Genomic DNA, 26,310 nt, shown 5'->3' on the forward strand with positions numbered 1-26,310 from the left:
AGTGCAATGGCCCGATGTCGGCTCACTGCAACCTCCTCCTCCCAGGTTCAAACGATTCTCCTGCCTCAGCCTCCCAAGTAGCTGGGATTACAGGCATGTACCACACACCCAGCTAATTTTTGTATTTTTTTTTTCAGTAGAGACGAGGCTTCACCATGATGGCCAGGCTAGTCTCGAACTCCTGACCTTGTGATCCTCCTGCCTCAGCCTCCCAAAGTGCTGGGATTACAGCCATGAGCCACCGCGCTTGGCCCAAACTGTTTTTAAAAAGTTCAAAAGGTGATACATGCTGTAAAGAAAATAAAACGGCCGAGGCAGGTGGATCACGAGGTCAAGAGATCGAGACCATCCTGGTCAACATGGTGAAACCCTGACTCTACTGAAAATACAACAACAACAAAAAAATCAGCTGGGTAGGGTGGCGTGTGCCTGTAATCCCAGTACTTTGGGAAGCTGAGACGGGAGGATCACTTTAGGTCAGGAGTTTGATTCCAGCCTGGCCAACATGGTGAATCTCATCCCTACTTAAAAAAAAAAAAAAAAAAGCCAGGGTTGGTGGCACGTGGTTGTAGTCCTAGCTACTCCAGAGGCTGGGGCAGGAGAATTGCTTGAACCCCAGAGGCGGAGGTCACAGTGAGCTGAGATTGCACCAGTACACTCCAGCCTGGACAATAGAGTGAGACTCCATCTCAAAATTAATAATAATAATAATAATAAATAGGGGAGTGCAAAGACAAATGGGGGGGAAACACTAGATGGGGAATCAGGTGACCTAAATTTTCATCTCATCATTGCCAACAACTATCTCTACAGCCTTCGGCAAGTCACTTCACCTCTCTGGCCTTATTTTTCTCACTCATACAATCATGACTTGAATTTATGATCTCTAACCTTCCTTCTTAGTATTGTATTCTTTGATTTGCTGGTTCAGAGACTAACATTACCTCAATAAACATGAATGCCCATCATAGAGAAAGACATACATGGAAAGAAGGAATTCTGAAACTGAAAAGTGCTTTTATCTTCTGCTCTTCTCAGTCCAATACACCCCTACACCTAACGTGTCGTATGGTTAGAAATACGTCATAAGAGAGTTAAAGAGGGCACTGGGTCAAAGTTACCTCATCCAGTGGTCCTGCTGCTGGTGGGACATTTAGTTTTATATAGGACTATTTCTCCTCACCAAGCTTGCAATCAATTCCAGGACAAGAGAAAAACCACTTTCTTTCCTTTTTGTTTTCTTGATGTAATCCACTGGAATGTCAGTTACATGAAAGCAGGGAACTTATTTGTCTTGCTGTTAGCACCTACACCTTGATCCTGTAGGCATTCAGAGATATTTGTTGAATTAAATGGGTAAACGAATGAAGCTCTTCCCTTTGTCCCAACGTAGCGAAAATCACTTCCTTGGAGCCTACATTTTAAGCTGATTTGTTATTTCATAATTAGATTAATTTCAGCCAGCCATTGTTTGAGTGTGTCCCCTCCAAAACTGAAGTGTTGAAACTTAATGGCTAATGTGATGGTATTAAATGGTGGGTCCTTTAAGAGGTCATTAAGCCATGAGAGCTCCTCCCTCCGGAATGGGATTAAGGCCCTAATGAAAGAGGCTTTACACAGTGTTTGGTCACTTGCCCTTTGCCTTCTGCCATACGAGGATATAACACTCCTCCCCTCTGGAGGATGCAGCAACAAGGTACCATCTTGGAAGCAGAGAGCTGTCTCCACCAGACAACTAAACCTGTTGGTGCCTCGATCTTGGACTTCCCAGGCTCCAGAACACTGAAAAATAAATTTATATTCTTTGTAAGTTTCCCAGTCTCAGGTATCTTGTTATAGCAGCATAAATGGACTAAGACACAGCCTAAGTTGCTGAGTTTCACCAAAATCAGCATTGTAATAAATATACATCTTTCCTAGAAAACAATCTGTGAAAAGATAAACTACTTCCTCTTAGCCTGGATTTAAACTTTTCTGTTATATACAAACAAATAATTGTAATCTGACTTTTGAACTTGGATTACAAAACAAAAGTCAATGGAACTGATGTAACAGGGCATCTGCTCTGGAACAGCCATAACAGGATTTCATTTGTAAATCCCACTAGGGAATAAACAGTTTCATCCATAGAAAACAAATTTCCAGGATTCTCCATGTCCTTTCTGGTATCCTTCTGATTACAAGAAAATCCATCAGCCTATCTATTTTAGCTCATTCCTTTCTCACAGCCACAGATGGTTTCTCAGTGAGCAGGCGCTGAAACCCCTGAGCAGAAATACATTAGTTGAAGAGAGGTGGTGTAGATAATAAAGGTCGCCATTACAATCCTAAACAATCCAGAAGGCCGGGCGAGGTGGCTCACACCTGTAACCCCAGCACTTTGGGAGGCCGAGGCAGACAGGTCACTTGAGGTCAGGAGTTCGAGACCAGCCTGGCCAACGTGGTGAAGCCGCGTCTCTACTAAAAATACAAAAATTAGCCGGCTGTGGTGGCACACACCTGTAGTCCCAGCTACTCAGGAGGCTGAGGCAGGAGAATCGCTCAAACCTAGGAGGTGGAGGTTGTAGTGAGCCGAGATTGCGCCACTGCACTCCAGCCTGGGCAACGAGCAAGTCTCAATCTCAAAAAAGAAAAAAAAAAAATCCAGAAATCTCCTGTAATCATCCATCCTCCTTCCCTCTAATGCAGGCGTCTGTCACTGCTTTAAGACACCCAAACCGGCGTTTGGACTGCTTTGAGATTCCTTCCCTGCTTTTGCCAATAGGGGGAGTCAGTACGCAATGAAAAGACGAAAACTTGGAACCTGATGCAGCACCACTCCCATAAACGATCCGAAAAGTTCTTGGCCCGACTATTCTCCACCACCGTGTGTTCTTGAGGAATGTTTACTAACGGATTGAAAGCATAACTAGGAGTTCTCACTGTCCAACTGTGAGTAATGTGAGCACCAATATTATTAAAGACAGCAATGAATTATAAACCATTGAAAAATAGGGAGTGTAAATCCACAGTGATGCCAAATAGATAAATACTTTAGAGAAAAGGGAGGGCCTTTGCTTGCAGTCGAATACCATGTGCTAACTGGTAAATATGGAGGGAGTGCTGGGGTTAGGAAATCATTATTTTATATAGATTGGTCCAGGCAAGCATTATCAATAGATGCTCAATCCAAGGAGAAATTTTTGATGAGGAGTAAGATATTTCCAGGAACTTAACAGTTTCTTTCCACAGATTATTAGTAGCAATAAAGAAAAAAAAACCCAGTAATTATATCCTAGAGAAACTGGGAAACACCTTGACCCTAAATGAGAACATCATATTTTTAAAATAAGACTTCAAAAATATCAAGGTCATGAAAGACAAACGAGGGCTATTCCAAACAAAAGGAGACTAAAAGACAGGGCACGATGCATAAACCTAGACTAGATCCTGTACTGCAAGAAAAAGTGCTATAAAGGATATTATTTGATAAGATTAGTGTTAGAATGTGAAATTTACCAAAATTGATAACTGTCTGTGGTTATGAAAGGAAATATTATCTGTATATGTGGTGTGGATACATATATATGGGCACAAAAATGATGAAGCAATAGGGCAAGATGTTATCAACTGGTGAATCTGGGTTAAGAGTATGTGAGTAAACTTTGTACTATTTTTGTAGGTTAATTTCAAAATGAATTGTTTCAAAAGCACATCAGCTCCTGACATTGGTGAAGAATATAAATCTATCTACCTCTTTTTTTTTTTTTGAGATGGAGTCTCACTTTGTCACCCAGGCTGGAGTGCAGTGGCGCGATCTTGGCTCACTGTAGCCTCTGCCTCCTGGGTTCAAGCGATTCTCCTGTTTCAGCCATTGGAGTAGCCTGGACTACAGACGCATGTCAACACACCGGCTAATTTTTTTGGAGTGCAACAGCACCAGCCTGACCAACGTGACGAAACCTGTCTCTACCAATAATACAAAAATTAGCCAGGTGTGGTGGTGGGGACCTGTAATCTCAGCTACTCCAGAGGCTGTGTAATCTCAGCTACTCCAGAGGCTGAGGCAGGAGAATCGCTTGAAGGGGCCGAGGGAGGTCGCAGTGAGCTGAGATCATGCCACTGCACTCCAGCTTGGGCGACAGAGCCAAGACTGTCTCGAAAACAAACAAACAAACAAACAAACAGAAAACAGTCCTATATGTAATAGTGACTATTATGTTACATAGATATTAAGCCCAGGGCACAGACTTTCTAAAGCCCAAGGCAAATAACCTAAGAGGTAGTGCAAGAGGTGGATGGATACAGTGGTAAGTGACAAAACCACTATGTGGTCCTGCTGTCCCAATGCATAACTGTCTCAAGGGGTGCCTTCATTTCAAAAGAATGGCCTTGCAAGAAAGTTGTTATTTTAGCAAAAAGATGAATCTCCCTAAGTGGGAACATTTCAAATAGGAGAGGACATTGTTAACCTCAATGCGGCCAAGTGGAGCCCTGGGTTGCTTGGCCTTTTTGAGGATATAAGAGACTCATGTTTTTTTTTTTTTTTTTTTTTTTTTTTACTATTAACAGGAAGGTATATGAATGCATTGCTTATATACAACATGTAGTCCTTAACTAGTTTTATTAAGGCACTCCAGAGAGATCTGTTAGGTGCAGTTAAGCCACAGGCCAAGGAAAAAAGGAGAAAAAGAGAACCCTTCATGAAAGCCAAGAGACTCATTCTCCTAGAAGCAGGTGGCATTCCCAGATGTTCAGCAACTTCTCTCCCCTGGAGAAGGCTCTGTTCACCACAGCAGGCCCATGCCCCGCCCCCATTGATGCGATAGCAACGCTATATGCAAATTTTATTAAATGCAAACCGATTCCCCTCACCCCCACTAATTTGTATTAAAATTCCAGCTATGTGTGTTCATTTCTTCTTCTTTTTTTTTTTTTTGAGATGGAGTCTTGCTCTGTCACCCAGGCTAGAGTGAAGTGGTACGATCTCGGCTTACTGCAACCTCTGCCTCCCGGATTCAAGCAATTCTCCTGTCTAAGCCTCCCGAGTAGCTAGGACTGCAGGTGCCCACCACCACGTCTGGCTAATTTTTGTATTTTTGGTAAAGATGGGGTTTCACCATATTGGTCAGGCTGGTCTCAAACTCCTGACATCAGGTGATCCGCCCACCTCGGTGTCCCAAAGTGCTTGGATTACAGGCGTGAGCCACCGCGCCCGGCCAGGACTTCTTTTTGTTTGTTTATTTTTAAGATGGAGTATTGCTATCGTCACCCAGGCTGGAGTGCAATGGCAGGATCTCCGCTGACTGCAACCTCCACCTCCTGGGTTCAAGCGATTCCCCTGCCTCGGCCTCCCGAATAGCTGGATTACAGGTATGTGCCACCATGCCCGGCTAATTTTTGTATTTTTAGTAGAGATGGGGTTTCGCCATGTTGACCAGGCTGGTCTCAAACCCCTAACCTCAGGTGATCCACCTACCTCAGCCTCCCAAAGTGTTGGGATTACAGGCGTGAGCAACCGCACCCGGCCTCTAGAGACGTTTTAAACACAACTTGCCTCTAGAGCGCACAGTTCGCAAGTTTGTAGGGCTCTAGGGCTTGTAATTTTCCATGACATCTTAGTGCCAGCCTCTGCTCAGTGACGTCACAAACGTCACAGACGTATTGTGTCACTCGGCTGCCCCCTAGTGTGCGAGCTGCGCAGAACCAGGCCTATGTACCCGGGTACTTTCTGAGGCCTCCAGGCCTCTGTACCGATAAGATGCCTGCCCTGATTTCTGCACCCTGGTCCTTAGGGAAACGAAGCTGAGGAAAGTTTGTTTCCCTAAGGGTCACCAGGGTTCTTTAAAGTGACGGCTGTCTCTCTTGCCCACTTTAATGCTTTGGAGGATGGGAGTGTCCAATCTCTGGTAGCCCCGGGACACAAAATACTCCTTAGTATCTATAGAATGCTTTTCAAGTCATGAAAAGCAGTCATATCCATATATCCACGAATTTTGGGGGATGCTCACATCCCAGGATTACATGAGAAGACACATGGTGCAGAGTTCTTTTCCTGCCAGAATTAAAACTCACCTGAATCTTGTTCCGCAGGATCTGGTACTCCACTTCCTCCATCTAATATACTAGATGATAATCAGCTCGACTTAGTTGAATCCATGCTAATAAAGAAAAAAGTAGAGGACTTCCTGCCCACCTCCACCCTGCCGTGGTGGGAATTTCAGGCCCAGATGAAAGAAAGTCGGAGGAAGTGGGCACAGGGGATGGCAACCCACCTAGGAAGGTTTCATAGGCTGGTGGCGCCTCTCTGAGCCCTTCGAATCACCCACTTGGGAGGCAGCCACCCACTCCTCAGGCAAACCGTAGTGGGCCGCATCACCCAGTGACAAGATCAGATCACACAGTCATTTAGCATTTCTTTGAATTTTATTGAAAATTGACATGGACATTAGAAAGGTATCAAGCTAAACAGTGCTGGTTCTGGGATGTTTCTCCTGGAGAATGAAAGCCCCAGAGGGGCAGTGACTGGTCACACCTTTGAGCAAAAAAACAGAGGAGAAGAAAGGAAAAACACACACAGATTCTGGCAAACATGCAAAGAGGCTCTCTCAAGAGACACTGAACAGCAGAATGGTGGTAGGGATATATGGAATGAGCACGCTCACATGGTATTTTGATGCAAGTTAAACCAGTGAATTCAAGGCAAATTTACCAACATCAAAGCTCTCCCTCCAGATCCTAGGTTGAGCAGAAACCTCTCTCAAAACTCCAACTGGTCTCAGAAGGTTGAATGGAGTAACTTTGCTCTCACTAAGCTTAAACTCCCTTCTCTCCCTTTTCCACCTGAGTGTTAGTGGATCCATTTTTCCCCCTTGCTGGAGTCTCTAGAAGGTCTGTGAATGCTGAAGAAGATACAAATGTCACTTGACTTCCTCTTCCACATTCAGAAATGTTTAACAGTGGCTGTAGACAGTCAACCCATTGAACCAGAGAAATGTTTAAAAGAAAAACATAAAACTCAAAAGCTTGTGAACAGTACTTCCACACCCACAGCTGAGGTGTCCTGCCCCAGTCACTTACACTTGGGTGAGTGGTCCTGTAGTTGTTTCTCTGAGGTTACATTTGGTCCATTTTCCAGCTCTGATGGTTCTTTTCCTGCCTTGTTAGTTAGGACAAGACACTTCCATTTAAAATACCATGTAAGTCAGAAGAGAGCTTCTTGCCTGGACACAGGGACACATGAACACTTGTTGAGTGCTGTGGTGTGTGTGTGTGTGTGCTTGCGGTTTGAGGGGAGAGGGAACTGGTTGATTTCTGATTTGAGACAATATGGAACCCTAACTCTTCTATAATGGCAGTCTTCTCCTTTAGACTTAGTGCAGCTGCTGAAGACAAGATTAAAAAAAGCTGGAGAGGGAGAGAGAAAGAGAAAGAAAACATGAAATTAGCCAAAGAAAGAGGACATTCAAAGTAAGACGGGGGGGGGAAGTGTGCAGTATGAGGTAGCACAGATTATAGTTTGAGAAGACAGGTTAGAAATGGGGGTCGCTGATGGGCCATCACCACGGGGAAATCTGCTTATGCGGTTTTAAGAACACCACACACCAGTTTAAAGCTTCTTGTTTTAATTAAAAACAAGCACATATTAACAGCCACATATGAATGCCAAATGATTAAAACAAAAAAACAAAAACAAGAGCCATCTACACTGCGGCTAGGGAAAACAAACTTGTTGGCATAAGAGAAGTGAGGGTGTGTGTGTGTGTGTGTGTGTGTGTGAGTGTGCGCGCTGTTTCAGAAAAGCCACTCCAGTGTGTGTGTGTGTGTGTGTGTGTGTGTGTGTGCCGTTTCAGAAAAGCCACTCCAGTCCGGGAAAATAAAAGCACAGACCATTTCTAATGACTGGTTTTGTTTCACCAGAAGTAAACAGAGTACTAACTGTATGTTTTTTTAAAATAGTAACAGCTGTACTAATCAAAAGCCTTTTAACTGAAGGAGGAAAAAAATCTGTCTAAAGTGAGAATACCTATCCAATAAAATACACATTTTAATAGGCTTGATCAACTTTTTAAATTACGTTCACTCATGGGTTAGATTTTTGTTTACCAAGTTCCCTGATTATAAGGGTCGCCTAGGGCACCTTTTCCACACAGTCTCTTGGACCCCATTCCAGCCTTGCAGCATCACTGGGTTAAGAAGCTGGCCCGCTATGCCTTTGCTTTGCCACCCCTCACTCACTCCATCTTCAGATGTTTTTCTGTGGGAAAAACTCAAGGGTCTCCTAACACTAACTACTCATTTCTCTGATCATCAAAAGACCTCGTCTCCAGGAACATATATAAGCAGATTGAATCCCTTTGTGAAATGGATTGGGAGTCAGGAGGTGTGGAAATTAGTCTGGCTTCTGCATTGAAACAGCAGTGGGACCTCGGTCACCTCCTTTCTCTGGGCCTTCATTTCCCCTTCCAGGGTAAGTAGGTCCTATTGTCTTACTGAATAAAATATCTCCATTAATATAAAACTCCCCTTAGTTTCTGAAGGTCTCTCCAAGGCTGTGTGGGTCTAATACTTCTGAAGTATTCAGAGCTTGTCAAGTCTTAATCTGTACACAAATGCAAATGAGTGCGCCTCAGGTTTGTAATGCAAATAATTACAGGGGAGTGGGGGGTTGATGATTACCGGTTGGTTGTTTAAGCGTGAATTTCTGGGAAAGCAGCTCTGAAGCTGGACACAGAATCATCAAAGTTGCAAAGAAGCCTTTCCCAAAGAGACCTGACAAGCCTAACTCAGCATCTCTCTGAGCTACTGGCTCAGTATCTGAGCAGCTTTTTTTTTTTTTTTTTCTGGTTGTTGGTTTGTTTCTACCTCCAAACATACAGTCTTCAAAAAAAAAAAAAATACTCCACTGTGACTTGAATTTTCCCAGGAAACTGGCTTGTGCTCTGGCATCACCTTCGTACTTACTCTGGTCACTCACCAATCAGTAGATTACCAAACGCACCAATCAGTAGATTACCAAACGGCGCACAGCAAACCTGCACTCTTGCTTTGCCAGCAAGAAAAGAGAAAGTGCGTGCGTATGTTTGCTTTTCATTTTTTTTATTTTCACTTCCTATTATAATCTATAATTGAAGCAAGAAATCCCCTTCCCCTTCTCAATGCTTTGAAAGGGCCTGGAAATTTGGCATAACCTTGTTTGACTGTGTGCTTTGCAAGTAAGTAATCAAAAAAAGAAACTCAAAAAAAAAAAAAAAGAAGGTGGTGGTCACGGTCAGTGCCAGGGGACTGGGAGGCCGGAGCAAGTTGCAGAACTCAAAAAGAAGTGAGCTTGAAGTACGTGGCAGGGTAGGGGTCGGGGGCCTGGCTGCCTGACACCCCGAAGGAAAGCTGTCAGTTAAAATAGGAACCTTGGCTTAAAAAGCTAAATGGAGTCCAGTCCAGCTGTAGCAGGGAATACTATTCAGTACACAGCCATGGGTTACTGCAAAGGAAGGGCAGAGAGACGGCATGTTAGCCACAGATCATTGCCAGGTCAACTCCATCGCTCACTCTGTCACTGGCCAAACACCAAAGGCCACTGTGCCTCATAACCCTGATAAAGGAGGGCTCTGTACTTCACAGAGGTTCCCAAAGCCACTATCAGATGAGACCCATGATAAAAACTAGGGCTGGAATATTTTCAGACTCTTAACTCCTTAGATTGGAAACAGTGACGGACCTTCCAAGGTGGAACACCTCTTTTCTTCTCTCCAGCTGATAGTCTCATCTCTTCTTATTGGGGATACATGCAAAATGCATGTGAAAAATCATCATGACGTTCACTGAACGAACTAGAAGACTCATCAGAGCAAACCTGCAAACACTTGATTCTTTGACAGCTCAGTTTTCCAGTCTACAAAGTGGGATTTATTATTCCTGCTACTGGCCTCACCCTATTGGGATGGTATGGAGCCCTTCTGGAAACTACCCTGAGATACCTCACAAGAAGAATTCAGTAAGGCTATCATTCAAGACTCTAGACTGGTAATAATATTCAGGTTTATTCTCCCTTTTGCATCTGTGGGATACCCAGAGTTAGAGGGAAAATGCCTGCTATTTTCTCCAGCAGTTGTGTTTTATGGGTTTGGTGTAAATAAATGTGTTGCAAATTTTGAGCACAGCTTGAGTGCAGTTACTTTGAGTGAATGAGAACTGGAAAGGGCTGGACTTGAAGGTTAGAAGGAACAGGCGCCAAAGGTTCTCCCTTTGGAACCCTCTGAGAAGTGGCTGTGGCTCCTGAGGATGAGGGTGGGGTGAGCCAGAGAAGACTAGTGACTAGGTTACAGGAGACCAAGGAGGCAGCTGTGCTGACCGGTGCTTACCCAGCCATGGTGGATGCAAACACCTCAGGGAAACTAACAGCAACTGGAACTGGGGAGTTGGTGGGGAAGAGTAGCAGATGGGCCCCCTGACTATGTCACACCTCTGGCAAAGATGGTGGGGAATACAGGGGGAATGGTTGGGGGTGCCGGGATGGGGACTGGGAAGCAGGATTCATCTGTGAGCCACATGACTGTTGGCTTCTTGACCAGCGGCCAGACATCGTCCTCAGACTCTCAGGTTTCTATAAACCTTGGCAGGAAGAGAGGAGAGGGACCGAGTTGGATGGTATGCCCCCGAGGCATGTTAAGGGGGAAATTAGAGAAAGGGAGGCCCAGCTCTGTTGCGCAGGTAAAGGGTTTCTACAGGAAGCCCAAACTGAAAATGAAAAGAGAAGCTGAGTTAATGAACAGATAGATTAATATACCAAAAAAAAAGGTCAGAAGAAAATTAAGTCATGAGGACTAATGGCTAAATTAGAATTATAGCTATGTTAGATGGTCTTAAAAGTCTTATTGCATTGGCTCCGGGGAACATGCTTTCTCTCTCATACACTCCACACACACTCCCACATGATGGCAGCAGTGGCATTAGCCAGCAAAATCATGATCAACAACCACAAAAATATTTTTTGTCTCTTCTTTTTTTTTTTTGAGACAAAGTTTCACTTTTGTTGCCCAGGCTGGAGTGCAATGGCACGATCTCAGCTCACCACAAGCTCTGCCTCCTGGGTTCAAGCGATTCTCCTGCCTCAGCCTCCCAAGTAGCTGGGATTATAGGCATGTACCACCATGCCCAGCTAATGTACTTTTAGTAGAGACAGGGTTTTTCCATGTTGGTCAGACTGGTCTTGAACTCCTGACCTCAGACCTCAGGTGATCCACCCACCTCTGCCTCCCAAAGTGCTGGGACTACAGGTATGAGCCACTGCACCCTGCCATCTGTCTCTTTTTTTTTTGTTTTTGAGACGGAGTCTTGCTATGTCGCCCAGGCTAGAGTGCAGTGGCATGATATCAGCTCACTGCAACCTCTGCCTCCCGGGTTCAAGCAATTCTTCTTTCTCAGCCTCCTGACTAGCTGGAATTACAGGTGTGTGCCACCATGCCCGGCTAATTTTTTGTATTTTTAGTAGAGATGGGGTTTCACCATGTTGGTCAGGCTGGCCTCAAACTCCTGACCTTGTGATCTGCCCGCCTTGGCCTCCCAAAGTGCTGGGATTACGGGCGTGAGCCACTGCACCCGGCTATCTCTTCTTAATGACGAGGTCCTGACTAATGTTCCCCCTGTCACCTTCTACAGGAATACCTTCCGCAAATCTCCAGGTGGCCTCAGGCCAGTGGATAGAGCCTCAGGCTCTAGCCACTGCATTTTCTGTCCCATAGGGAAAGCAGAGGAGGCTAAGGTTTCACCCCAGGAGGCCCTCAGAGCTGTCCTAGTCAGCTAGCTGGTACTCTGGGGCAAGGCCTGTTTGCAGAGTGTATGGGGTTGGTACCTGAGAACTTGAACTATGGAAACCCATCATGGGTTTGTGCTTAAATAACACTTTGACTTCTCTTCCATGTAAATTTCATTCCTGTGACATAAATACAGCAAGTAGGACTGATCCCCATTTGACATATAAGTAGACTGAGAAACACAGAGAAGTCAATAGACTTGACTGTGGCCACAAAGAAAGAGTCACAGCTGGGCCCAGAGCTGTTTATTTAAGACTCTATCACATGCAATGTCCCTGAGAATTCCTTGGCTGTGGATCTAAGCCCCTATTTATTACCTGAAGAATTAATTTATCCCATTAAATAAAGACTATTAGATATCTGGCAGGGATAAAAGTATGGGCATAAATGAGTATGTTACAGTCACTTCCTCAAAGGGAATATACTCCCACACATACACCTTCAGGATATACACACACTGAGGTGAATGGTAATTTATAACAGAAAATAGGAGTTCTGCCACCAAACTCACTGTGTGGTCCTTGGTAAATTCCTTAAATTCTCTGCTCCTCCATTTACTCTTTTTTTTTTTTTTTTCAGATGGAGTCTTGCTCTGTCTCCCAGGCTGGAGTGCAATGGTGTGGTCTCAGCTCACTGCAACCACCTCCCAGGTTCAATCGATTCTCCTGCCTCAGCCTCTCGAGTAGCTGGGATTATAGGCATCTACCACCATGCCCAGCTAATTTTTATATTTTTAGTAGAGGCAGGATTTTACCATGTTGGCCAGGCTGGTCTCAAACTCCTGACCTCAGGTGATCTGCCTGCCTTGGCCTCCCAAAGTGCTGGGATTACAGGTGTTAGCCACTGCGCCTGGCCACTCTTTTTTAAAAGTAAATATGGAGACAGGGTTTCACCATGTTGCCCAGGCTGGTCTCCAACTCCTGGGCTCAAGTGATCCTCCCACCTCAGCCTCTTAAAGTGCTATGATTACAGGAGTGAGCCATTGTGCCCAGCCTCCATTTATTCATTTTGTAAACTGGGGATTATTCCTTCTAACCACACAGACCTGTTATAACTGTAAAATGAGATACCATACAAAAAATAAAAACAAAAACAAAAACACTTTGGAAAGTAATAAAAGCTATACAAATTCTCATCTTTTTTTTTTTTTTTTTTTTTTTACAGATGGAGTCTTGCTCTGTCACCCAGGCTGGAGTGCAGTGGTGCCGTCTTGGCTCATTGCAACCTCTGCCTCCCGGCTTCAACCGATTCTCCTGCCTCAGCCCCCTCAAGTAGCTGGGATTACAGGCATGCAACACCACACCCAACTAATTTTATATTTTTAGTAGAAAGGGGTTTCACTATGTTGGCCATATTGGTCTTGAACTCCTGACCTCAGGTTATCTGCCCGCCTTGGCTTCCCAAAGTACTAGGATTACAGGTATGAGCCACCGTGCCCAGCCTCATATCTTATTTTTATTCTTTGTCTACTTCCTAGGGGAAGAGTAACCTAAAAAACACCACAATGGCCTATATTCTAGTTTCATGGGAAGGCTGATATATTTTGATATTTGTACACTATCCATATACTGTGCACTCCTAAGGACCAATAACAATTGAGATATAGTATCTGCAAATATGTTGGGGGGAATCACAAAGGAATCGCTTTTACAAATGCAGAGAGCTACAAGTAGTGCCTCAAGCAATTTCAAACTGTGGAGGCACAGTGAACCTCAGTGCCTGCATTCTAGGTGGCCTTTATGATCCACCCCTAGCATGAGGGCTTTGAGGAGGGGGTGGGTTGCCTTTGCTGCTTTCAGATCCTGGCAGTCCAAGCCTCCCCTGACTAGTTGGTCTGGAACTGCTTTCTTGGTCTACCACGGAGAAGCCTGCCAAGAAGAGCCAACCTACTCGGGGTTGGGGTTGGCTATTCCAGCTGGTTACCAAATTGCCTCTCAATTGTAAAGTGTAGTTTTAATTATAGTTTTGCCAGAGTTCAGTTTAGGAATGGCCACTAACAATGATTTACTTGGGGAAACCTGTATGCAATTGTGTCAAGCCATGTGCAATGAAACCTGAATAAACTAAAATCTCACAAACTAGAATACATCTTTGCTGCTCTCCTCATTACAAATGGGGAAACAGCCAGGCATGGTGGCTGATGCCTGTAATCCCAGCACTTTGGGTGGCTGAGGCAGGTAGATCACGAGGTCAGGAGATAGAGACCATCCTGGCCAACATGGTGAAATCCTGTCTCTACTAAAAATACAAAAATTAGCTGGGCTTGGTGGTGCAAGCATGTAATCTCAGCTACTTGGGAGGCTGAGGCAGGAGAATAGCTTGAATCCGGAAGCCAAGATCGCGCCATTGCACTCCAGCCTGGCAACAGAGAGAGACTCCGTCTCAAAACAAAAAACAACAGAAAAATGGAGGAACAAAGAACATAACGCATGAACCAAGGTCCTATTACGTGACAGGCACTTCGCTAGGCACTGGAACTACAGTGCAAAGAATGGACAGACATTCTAGGAATTGACTGTCTTCCTAAATGGAAATTTGCTGTTTAATTTCAGTCAACTAGCAGGGACTCCAAGACTTGCTGTTAAGCCAGACAGTAAATCAAGTCATTGTTCTTTCAAGATTGTTTCCTTTGGCCCGGTTTCATGGGCCTTATGTTGCAGAAACCTCTATGGACTTCCTCTTCAGGATTTGCTTCCAAGCAGGATGTTTTGCCAGCTGCCCCAAGTCCCCAGTGCAATAGCTGCAACAATCAGTTTGGTGACTAACAGCAGGCTTTCCATTTAAATCATAAACTACATGGGTGAGTGGGGAAAAGTCTTCTCTATATTTTCTATTCCCCGATCCAAACAAACCAAATGTAAAAAGGCATTTATAAGACAACCAGGATGTTTCAAACACTGACTAGACATTTCATGTTAATGAATTATTGTTCATTCTGTAGGTGTGATAATGGTGGGGTTGTGGTTATGTTTTTTTAAAGGATCGTTCTCTTGGAAGTGTATATATATATATATATATATATATATATATGTATTTACAGATAAAGGGATATGATTTTGCTTTATAATAATTCAGCAGGTCTGCAGTAATTGATGAAACAAGATTGGGCATATGTTTATGGTTGTTTGGGGGCTGGGTTGTGGGCCGAACTGTATTATCCTTTCTTCTTTTGTTCATGTTTGAAAGTTTCCATGGTAAAGTTTTAAAAATATAACCCTAGGCTGGGCACAGTGGCTCACGCCTGTAATCTCAGCACTTTGGGAGGCCAAGGTGGGTGGATCACCTGAGGTCACAATTTCAAGACCAGCCTGGCTAACGTGGTGAAACCCGGTCTCAACTAAAAATACAAAAATTAGCCAGGAATGGTGGCCCATGCCTATAATCCCAGCTAATTGGGAGGCTGAGGCATGAGAATTGCTTGAACCCAGGAGGCGAAGGTTGCAGTGAGCTGAATTGTGCCACTGCACTCCAGCCTGAGAGACAGAGTAAGACTTCATCTCAAACAAACAACAACAACAACAAAACCTAATGATGTGAAATTAAAAATGTTTGTATTTCCTTTCCATTCACTACCTGAGTCTAGTAGAGGAGAGAGAAGGTGCTTCATCCCTGCTTTCAGTCTCCCCATAAACTATGTGATGCCTTATAAACTATAAACACAAAATCTAGCACTCAGGAATCCTTACCAAAGGTTACCTACTGGTCTTACAAGAGGGTTTCATGAAGCTGGTACTTGTAGGATTAAATGCAAGGAATTCTCTATAATGTCTAAGGTCTCTTCATTTTCCTCTACTTTTGTTACGGTTTTGAGGGGGTACAGTCAAATGGAATTTGAGAACTTGAACCCCTCAGATAAGAAACAGCCACCAGAGGGAAACAGAGAAGTGAGTTTCCATTAACTCTGGATAGTCTCAAACCTGATGCAGGGGGATGAGAGGAGGTTGATGCTGACTGTGTGACATTGCAGGACAGGGCTTGTGAACCCCAAAGTTTCTCTCATCACTACGGTTTCATTAATTTTGCAAATAATGATTATGGCTCTTTTTTTTTTTTTTGAGACAGAGTTTCACTCTTGTTGCCCAGGCTGGAGTGCAATGGCATGATCTCAGCTCACCGCAACGTCCGCCTCCCAGGTTCAAGCGATTCTCTTGCCTCAGCCTCCCGGGTAGCTGGGATTACAGGCATGTACCACCACGCCTAGCTAATATTTTGTATTTTAATAGAGACGGGGTTTTACCATGTTGGCCAGGATGGTCTCGATCTCCTAACCTCAGGTGATCTGCCCGCCTCAGCTTCCCAAAGTGCTGGTATTACAGGTGTGAGCCACTGTGCCCGGCTTGATTATGGCTCTTTAAGAAAAAGACTACCCACACTGAAACCTTGAATACTGATCACAAGATCCACCTATGTTACCCAGCTGTTCTAGCAGCCAAAGTCTGAAACAATCTCTCACTTTCATCAGGCAGGCAGTCAGACATTCCACATGTACACTTGAAACCACACCAGACTATTTCTTCATATTATAAGTCACAAGAGAAAACCAGCTAGACCATTGAAGCAGCTTCTTCTAAGATTGGATGTTTGCGTTGGGGGTGCGGGACTGGGGGAGATATGTTCTAGAAGCCACTGCTAGTTCTATTTAGAGTTAATCAAGCTTACCAGGACCCTGGGTCTCATGCAGCATGCAGCAAACAGCAGAGTTAACTGTAAAACAGTAAGAGCTGATGGAGTGAGCATGAGGAGAAATCAAATATTATGAGTTAACACAAACAATGAAGGGTTAGAGGTCAAAGGTGATCAGGAGTAGCAGGAAGGGGAAGTGGGAAGGGTGGACTGGTAGGAATCCCTGAAACACTGATACTCTTTTTTTGTTTTCTGAGTCAGGGTCTCTCTCTTTTGCCCAGACTGGAGTGCAGTGGTGCAGTCACAGCTCACTGCAGCCTCAACCTCCTGGGATAAAGTGATTCTCCCACCTTAGCCTCCCGAGTAGCTGGGACTATACACAAGTGCCATCATTCCCAGCTAATGTTTAATTTTTTTTTTTTGTAGAGACAAGGGTCTCACTATGTTGCCCAGGCTGATCTCAAACTCCTAGACTCAAGCATTCCTTTCACCTTGGCCTCCCAAAGTATTGGGGTTACAAGCGTGAGCCACTGCGGCCGGCCAGTAATTTCTTAATCTCTAATTTAGGGGAAGCTAAAGGAAATTCTGAATATGTGACTCTTATATCCAACCACCATCTCTCTAGAGGAAATACTACTACCACCATTTCTACCCTCAAAACCCACCATCACGACTATGGGAGGAGGGTGGCACAGGTCTAATGGTGGCTCTTTCAGGAGTTAACCAATTGCTCATGTAATTACATAAGAAGAGGAGACCCGGGGCCACTTGGACATCTGGAAGTACGGAAGAGGATAGGTCATTCTGTTAGGCCCTTATTGTTAATATGAAGTGCCACATGCCAGCAGGGTTTTCACCCATTTCAGAATTGGAAAGGGGAGCTGTCACCAACGCCAGATATTCCTGGAGAGTAGAGAGGGGTATCTCTCTGTTGGGATCTCCTGCCTGGGGTGGGAGAAATCAGTCAGTTTGAGGCAACAAGGGGAAAGCTTGATCTAAAAAGAACTTTTACTGAACATCTGAATAGAGAATATTTATAGTTTCAATGCAGCCTGAACAAACCAATTCCTAACAACCAGGCGATGAAACTGCCCCAGGTATTGAATTAACAAATACCACAGGACTATGGAGGTTACAGCTGGAGGACAAATTTAGATTTTTCTGATCTTAAAAATAGGAATCCATTCCTGCTGGTGCAACTAATACACCATGACAGATAAGTGAATACAGTACAGGGTGTGTCTAAAGAGACTTTTTTCTGGCTAATTGAACTTTATCCATCAAGTAATACCAAAAAAGCTCATTCATCAATGAATTTGACATGTAGTATTAAGATTCAGTAACGAAAATCTCTGGACTAATTGGTGAAGATGTTCATTCTCTTTTGAGACAAAGTCTCACTCTGTCACCTAGGCTAGAGTGCAGTGGCATGATCTTGGCTCTCTGCAAACTCCACCTCCCAGGCTCAAGTGATTCTCCTGCCTTAGCCTCCCAAGTAGCTGGGACTACAGGTGTGCACCACCAAGCCCAGCTAATTTTTGTATTTTTAGTCGAGATGGGGTTTCGCCATGTTGCCCAGGCTGGTCTCGAACTCCTGACCTCAAGTGATCCACCTGCCTTGACCTCCCAAAGTGCTGGGATTATAGGCAATGAGCCACCGTACCTGGCCGAGATGTTCAAATTACACATTTGAATAAACAGTAATTGTATTGCAAAGCTGAGTGCCTTCAAATATAACATATTCTACTGTTATGCAAAAGTTACCATGTTGTTTCTAAGTGATAAGCCAGAGGAAAGGAAGGTGTTTCTTCCTTCTGGCAAAATATCCAATAGTGAAGTCCAGGAACAAGTGGCTGAAAACAGAAGGCAATGACCATGGACATCTTTTGCATCCTCAGTACCCTTTAGTAAAGACACTGCTACACAGTCCACCTGGGAGCTTCTCTAGTCACACTGCAGAAATAACTGCAGGGCACAAGGGCACCCAGAGGGTTTTCTAGATCCCATTGGAAATACTTTTCTCTGGTTCTAGGATAAAGAATGGGTAACTTCAGCAAGCAGAGATGGGTTGGGTGAGGATTATTGACCCACATGGTATCCAGGAGCCAATGTTCTAGAATCAGAGGAGATGGGAAGTCTTAAAATCATTCCCCAGACGAGCATGGGGCACATGTGGGTACACTGGCATCTGAGGGCTCCCTTGTAAGTTCTCAGCACCCCAGGCTGGGCAGAACTAAGCAGCCAGCAGGGAAGGATCACAAAGGGGAAATCAAGGCTGGGCTGCAGCCTTCAGTGGCAGCAGTTAAATTCCATTTGCTGCAGCAAGTGAGAACTGAGACAGGGTGGAGAGGTGAGCAACCTCAGATATAGGGCAGGGGTGTGGAGAGGGTGCACAGAGTTTCTGCTAAAGGCTTTCTCTTTCTTCCACTACTCTGTATCTACACTTCTCTTTTCTTTTCTGAGACAGAGTCTTGCTCTGTCACCCAGGCTGGAGTGCAATGGCGTGATCTCAGCTCACTGCAACCTTGCCTCCTGGGTTCAAGCAATTCTCCTGCCTCTACCTCCCAAGTAGCTGGGATTACAGGCATGTACCATCACGCCTTGCTAATTTTTTGTGTTGTTAGTAGAGATGAGGTTTCATCATGTTGGCCAGGCTGGTCTTGAACCCCTGACCTCAGGTGATCCACCTGCCTTGGCCTCCCAAAGTGCTGGGATTACAGGTGTGAGCCACCACGCCTGGCCCATATCTGTACTTCTTTTTGTTTCTCTCTTTCTTTTCTTTTTTTTTTTTGAGATGGAGTCTCGCTCCATTGCCCATGCTGGAATGCAGTGGTGTCATCTCAGATCACTGTAACCTCCACCTCCCAGGGTCAAGTGATTCTCCTGCCTCAGCCTCCTGAGTAGCTGGAACTACAGGTGTGCATCACCACACTGGGCTACTTTCTGTTTTTTGTTGTTGTTGTTGTTGTTGTTGTTGTTGTTGTTGTTTTTACAGTAGAGACAAGGTTTTGCCATGTAGGTCAGGCTGGTCTAACACTCCTGATCTCAAGTGATCTGCTTGCCTCAGCCTCCCAAAGTTCTGGGACTATAGGCGTGAGTCACCACACCCAGCCTTGTTCCTCTCTTATATTGCTGCACTTCTCATTTTTTTCCTTCCTTCTGCTCCTTTACTCTCTCTTTGCTTTTCCTCTCCTTTCCCTTCTGCTCCTATGGGCCTTGAGTTTGCAGGGATTTCCTAAGCAAGCTGGACGGATGGGCTGGGCCTCTGGGACCACATCCCTCCCCTACTCTCAGCTCCCCAAACTCAGGGAATCCAAAGATCCCACAGGGATGGTAAGACCAATTATAGGTACCCCAACGAATCTGACAGCCCACAGCTCACCTCTGGTCACCAGTCCTCAGCCCCTTCAGGTGCCACGTCCTGACCCAGGAGGATGAGCAGGAGGAGAGAGAAGGCACCACCCCAGAGCAGCCTGCTACTTACTTTTTCTTCTCTTTGTCTCTCTTCAGAGTCTGTGAGCCTCCAGCCTGGGAACCCTGGGACTGGAGCAGCTCCGCCGCCGTCTTTCTCTGTTTGAAAGCATTCACTTCATCATCCAAGGATTTCTTCTTATCCTCCAGCTTCTTCTTCTCGTCCTGGTGCAGTTTCTTCAGACGGTCAAACTTCTCGTGCAGCTGGCAGGGAAGCACAGGGAGATTGGAGACCATCCCCTGTGAGCAGCTCCCAGTCTGGCCAAGCCCAGGGTGGGTGGGAACCAGTAAGGCTGTGACCCTGCAGGACCCTGAAACTTCAGCGGGCATTTCTGTCAGAGATTGCCATGATGGCACCAAAGGCACCATACTCTGGATCGTTCTCTCCTCCTGCCATTTTATCTCCAAGTCTCTGCTCCTGAATATGGTAAAGGAACACTGTATTGTCTTTAGTCAGACATTTTGTTAAAAAGAGTCCCCATAGGTGGGGCGCGGTGGCTCACACCTGTAATCCCAGCACTTTGGGAGGCCAAGACGGGTGGATTGTGAGGTCAGGAGTTGGAGACCAACCTGGCCAATATGGTGAAACCCCATCTCTACTAAAAATACAAAAATTAGTCGGGCATGGTGGCACATGTCTGTAGTCCCAGCTACTCGGGAGGCTGAGGCAGGATAATTGCTTGAACCCAGGCGGCAGAGGTTGCGGTGAGCCAAGATTGCACCACTGCACTCCAGCCTGGGCAACAGAGGGAGACTCCATCTCAAAAAAAAAAAAAAAGGTCCCTATAGTTACCCCACATGGTTAATAATAACATCAATTATAATAACAGAACATTTACTGAGTGCTGGTCGGGCACGGTGGCTCAGGCCTGTAATCCCAGCACTATGGGAGGCTGAGGCAGGCGGATCACTTGAGGTCAGGAGTTCGAGATCATCCTGGCCAACATGGTGAAACACTGTCTCTACTAAAAATACAAAAATTAGCCAGGCATTGTGGCACATGCCTGTAGTCCCAGCAACTTAGGAGGCTGAGGCAGGAGAATCACCTGAACCTGGGTGGTGGAGGTTGCAGGGAACCAAGATCGCACCATTGCACTCCAGCCTGGGCAACAGAGCAAGACTCCATCTCAAAAAAAAAAAAAAAAAACTGAGTAATTATTACAGGCTAAGCACTGAGTTTTATAAGCTCTTTATGTATATTTATTCATTTAATTGTTACCACAGCCCTATGAGGTAGGTTCTGTTATGATCTCAATTTTATGAGGAAACAGAAGGTCTGAGAAGTAAGGAATTTGATTACGGTCAACCCAGTATTTAGAGCATTAGATAACAAGACCTCTTGTATGTAAGGGACCCCTGTCTTTTCTTAACCCCTGCAGTCAGGGAGGATCACCATGAATCGCAGAGAAAACTTGAGTAATGGCAAAACCAGTCGATGGAAATACTTGGCTTTGGACGTGGAAGGAAATAAAAGGACTTTATGACATGGAATGAGTCCAAACACCTCAGCTTAACTAAAGGGAGGCTTAACTAGTCCTGAATGGAACCAGAAACCCAAGAATACTGTGGGCCAGGTGCAGCGGCTCACACCTGTAATCCCAGCACTAGGCTCAATCCCAACACTTTGGGAGGCCGAGGTGGGTGGATTATGAGGTCAGGTGTTCGAGACCAGCCTGGCCATCATGGTGAAACCTCATCTCTACTAAAAATACAAAAATCAGCTAGGCATAGTGGCATGTACCTGTAATCCCAGCTACTCCGGAGGCTGAGGCAGAAGAATCGCTTGAATCAGGAGGCAGAGCTTGCAGTGAGCCGAGATTGCACCACTGCACTCCAGCCTGGGCAACAAAGTGAGACTGTCTCCAGAAAAAAAAAAAAAAAAAACACAAAAGAATATTCTGGCATGCCATTTTGATAAGTAGATCAGAGAACAAGAGGCACAGGCAGTCACAGACTAGAATGCAATAAACTACTTTGAATAGTAAGAGCAGAGCGAGCAAAATTTCACTTTTTTTTTTTTTTTTTGAGACGGAGTTTCACTCTTGTTACCCAGGCTGGAGTGCAATGGTGCAATCTCGGCTCACCGCAACCTCCACCTCCTGGGTTCAGGCAATTCTCCTGCCTCAGCCTCCGGAGTAGCTGGGATTACAGGCAAGCACCACCGTGCCCAGCTAATTTTTTGTATTTTTAGTAGAGACGGGGTTTCACCATGTTGACGAGGATGGTCTTGATCTCTTGACCTCGTGATCCACCCGCCTTGGCCTCCCAAAGAGCTGGGATTACAGGCGTGAGCCACCGCGCCCAGCCCAATTTCACTTTGTTTCATGGATTCAGGAGAGAGTTTAGGATTCTGTAGCACTTGCAGCATACCATGAAGGAGTTTGTTTTCTGGGTCCTGTGGGTATTTGACACTGTCACTTAGGTAGGTGAGTGACAGACCTGCTATAGAAGCCAGCTTTTACTAGTCATTTGGGCTGCCTATTAGTTGCCTTAACCTGGCTTTTGTTCATTGTACTTTTATACATTTGTCTTTGAGATCCCTTCACTTCGCCTCCTAAAAGTGCTGATATTTTTTTCTTTTCTTTTTTTTTAATTGAGACAGAGTGTCACTCTGAAACCCAGGCTAGAATGCAGTGGCCTCGATCTCTCAGCTCAAGCAATCCTCCCACCTCAGCCTCCTGGGTAGCTGAGACTACTACAGGCACGTGCCACCATGCCTGGCTAATTTTTTGTATTTTTAATATAGAGTCTCACTATGTTGCCCAGGCTGGTCTTGAACTCCTGGGCTCAAGCAATCCTCCCGCCTTGTCTTTGCAAAGTGCTGGGATTATGGGCCTGAGCCAAGGCACCTATCTCACTTTTTTTAAGCGAAACTGAAAAAATCGATACCCTTGTCATGGGCTTTGGTGACAACCCTTGAGAGTACAACAGGTTAAATGTGGAAAAGACTCGTGAAGTAATTAAGTGCTTCCTTTCTTTTTCTTTCTTTTCCTTTTTTTTTTTTTGAGACAGTCTCACTCTTGTTGCCCAGGCTGAGGTTCAGTGGTGTAATCTCAGCTCACTGCAACCTCCACCGCCTGGGTTCAAGCGATTCTTCTGCCTCAGCCTCCCAAGTAGCTGTGATCACAGGTGCCCTCCACCATGCCTGGCTAATTTTTATATTTTTTAGTAGAGACAGTGTTTCACCATGTTGTCCTGGCTGGTCTCAAACTCCTGACCTCAGGTGATACACCTGCCTTGGCCTCCCAAAGTCCTGGGATTACGGTGTGAGCCACTGTGCCTGGCCAAGTACTTCCTTTCTTTATAGTTGAGGGTTTTGAGGTGCAGAGAGGAGAAGCAATGGCTGACATGACCAAGACTGCACCTTAGGCCAATTAATCTGGCAGCAGTAGCTAAGCTGGTAGGGGAGACCTTAGACTAGGCAAGGCCATGGGATAGAAGGCTAACTACATGCGCCTAGGCATAGCTTCAGTAGTGAAAACTCCTTACTTTAAAAACCCAGTAGTGTTATACAGATGTTTCTTTATCTCTCTTTCTCTTTCTCTCTCTCTCTCTTTTTTTTTGAGACGGAGTCTTGCTCTGTCGCCAGGCTGGAGTGGAGTGCAGTGGCGCAATCAATCTCGGCTCACTGCAACTTCCGACTCCCTGGTTCAAGCGATTCTCCTGCCTCCTGAGTAGCTGGGATTACAGGCACCTGCCATTACGCACAGCTAATTTTTGTATTTTTAGTAGAGATGGGGTTTCACCACGTTGGCCAGGATGGTCTTGGTTTCCTGACCTCAAGATTCACCCACCTCGGCCTCCCAAAGTGCTAGAATTACAGGCATGAGCCACCGTGCCCAGCCAGTGTTTCTTTATTTCTAAAATGAAATAGAACAGAATATCCAAATGAATGGGAACAATAATAGCTGTCTTAAGTTTCAGCAAAGTACATAGGACTGCCTGAGACCACCTTTCCTCACAGCCATCAGAGAAGTTAGGATGGGGCAGAAAAGACAAGAAAGTGATCAGTTGTCCATACTGAGCTCCAAACTCCCAGGAAGAAGAAAAAGAATGGCTGGGTGCAGTGGCTGATGCCTGTCATCCCAGCACTTTGAGAGGCCGAGGCAGGTGGATCACCTGAGGTCAGAAGTTCGAGACCAGCCTGGCCAACTTGGTGAAACACCGTCTCTACTAAAACTACAAAAATTAACCAGGTGTGGTGGCGCATGCCTGTAATCCCAGCTACTTGGGAGGCTGAGGCAGGAGATTTGCTTGAACCTGGGAGGTGGAAGTTGCAGTGAGCTGAGATTGCACCATTGCACTCCAGCCTGGGCAACAAGAGCTAAACTGTCTCAAAAAAAAAAAAAAAAAGAAGAAGAAGGAAAAGAATTAGCTCACACCCAATCTCAAAAGCCCAACTCTATAGCAGCAGCACTGCTCAATAGGGCTTTCTTTTTTTTTTTTTTTTTTTGGAGGTGGAGTCTTGCTCAGTTGCCCAGGCTAGGGTGCAGTGGTGCCATTTCAGCTTACTGCAGCCTCTGCTTCCCAATTCAAGTGATTCTCTCACCTCAGCCTCCCGAGTAGCTGGGATTACAGGTACGCGCTACCATACCCAGCTAATTTTTTTTTGTATTTTTAGTACAGATGGAGTTTTACCATGTTGGCCAGGCTGCTCTTAAACTCCTGGCCTCAAGTGATCTGCCTGCCTCGGCCTCCCAAAGTGCTGGGATTACAGGCATTAGCCACCGTGCCTGGCCCTAGTAGAGCTTTCTGTGACAACAGAAATGTTCTATATCTGTGCTGTTTAGTATTAGTCACTAGGTGCATGAGGGGTGAGCTTTTGAAACGTGGCTAACATGATTGACGAACTGAGTTTTAAATTTTATTATATATTTTGAAATTGCTAAAAGAGTAGATTTCACTGATTGATTGATTGATTGAGACAGGGTCTTGTTATGTCACCCAGGCTCGAGTGCAGTGGTATGATCATAGCTTACTACAGCCTCGAGCTCCTGGCTCAAGCGATTCTCCTACCTCAGGCTCCCTCGTAGCTGGGATACAGACATGTGCCACCCTTCCCAACTAATTTTTTTATTTTTTGTAGAGATGGGGGTCTCACTTTTTTTTTTTTTTTGCCCAGGCTGGTCTCAAATTCCTGGCCTCAAGTGATTCTCCTGCCTTGGCCTCTCAAAGTGCTAGGATTACACCATGCCCAGCCAAAAAGAGTAGACTTAAAGTGTTTTTACCACAAAAAAAAGGTAAGTTTGTGAGATGATGATCCATTTGCTAATTTGCTTGATGTAAGCATTCCACGATGAAACATCACGTTGGCTTTGGACGTGGAAGGAAATAAAAGGACTTTATGACATGGAATGCGTCCAGACACCTCAGCCTGAACTAAAGGGAGGCTTAACTAGTCCTGAATAGAACCAGAAACTCAAGAATATTGTGGGCCAGGCGCAGTGGCTCACACCTGTAATCCTAGCACTCGGCTCAATCCCAGCACTTTGGGAAGCCAAATAATTGTATAATATATACAATTATTGTCAATTAAAAATAAAATACAAAGAATTCCAAAAAATTAAATAGTCACATGTGATTAACAGCTACCATATGGGACAGCGATGCTCTAGAGAATTAAGTAACACAATGGGAAAACAACCCAGCCTTAGAAATGAGGTGGTCAAGGAGACACAGCTCTCACAGCTTCCTCAGTGCCAGCCAAGGCAAGTCTACAGAGGCTGAGCTCCATTCCTGCCCAGAGTCTGCAAGGCTGTTCACCCAAGGCAGAAGCCCGTCATGGGTTTCCATGCCATGTTCAGCCTCCTTTCTCTTCCTGCCTGGCACCTAGGCTCACATTTTCTTTTTAATTTTAAGTTCCAGGGTACATGTGCCAGATATGTAGGTTTATTACATAGGTAAACATGTGCCATGGTGGTTTGCTGTACCTATTAACCCATCACCTAGGTAGTAAGCCTCGAATGCATTAGCTATTTATCCCAATGCTCTCCCTCCCCCTGTCCCCATGACAGGCCCCAGTGTGTATTATTCCCCTCCCTGTGTCCATGTGTTCTCATAATGCAGCTCCCACTTATAAGTGAGAACATGTAGTGTTTGGTTTTCTTTTTGAGATGGAGTCTCACTCCGTCACCCAGGTTGGAGTGCAGTGGCACAATCTTGGCTCACTGCAACCTCTGCCTTCCAGACTCAAGCAATTCTCCTGCCTCAGCCTCCCAAGTAGCTGGGACTACAGGCATGCACCATCACACTTGCCTAATTGTAGCACTTTTAGTAGAGACAGGGTTTCACCATGTTTGCCAGCCAGGTCTCGAGCTCCTGACCACAGTTGATCCGCCTGCCTCAGCCTCCCAAAGTGTTGGGATTACAGGTGTGAGCCACAGCCCCTGGCCTGATGTTTGGGTTTCTGTTCCTGTGTTAGTTT

At 45.2% G+C, this 26,310-nt stretch overlaps 1 protein-coding gene across 10 annotated transcripts in view; it reads right to left on the reverse strand.

Annotated features, from left to right (window-relative positions):
- Nucleotides 1-6,386: 6,386 nt before the first annotated feature.
- SEPTIN6 (septin 6) overlaps nt 6,387-26,310 on the reverse strand; it is an 85,475-nt gene continuing 65,551 nt past the window's right edge. For 2 of the 10 annotated variants that reach the window (XM_078362830.1, XM_035289590.3), the window contains exons 9-11: nt 19,900-20,090; nt 16,452-16,496; nt 7,588-10,716 (exon numbers count right to left, since the gene is read on the reverse strand). In XM_078362830.1, coding sequence (XP_078218956.1) covers nt 16,493-16,496; nt 19,900-20,090 — 195 coding nt within the window. In that variant the 3' untranslated portion in view covers nt 7,588-10,716; nt 16,452-16,492. Of the gene's footprint in view, nt 10,717-16,451; nt 16,514-19,899; nt 20,091-26,310 lie in introns of all 10 variants that reach the window. The other 8 variants (XM_078362829.1, XM_078362828.1, XM_035289594.3 and 5 more) reach the window with 4 other exon arrangements.

Source organism: Callithrix jacchus, chromosome X (assembly GCF_049354715.1).
Source record: "Callithrix jacchus isolate 240 chromosome X, calJac240_pri, whole genome shotgun sequence".
In the NCBI taxonomy this organism is placed as follows: Eukaryota; Metazoa; Chordata; class Mammalia; order Primates; family Cebidae; genus Callithrix; species Callithrix jacchus.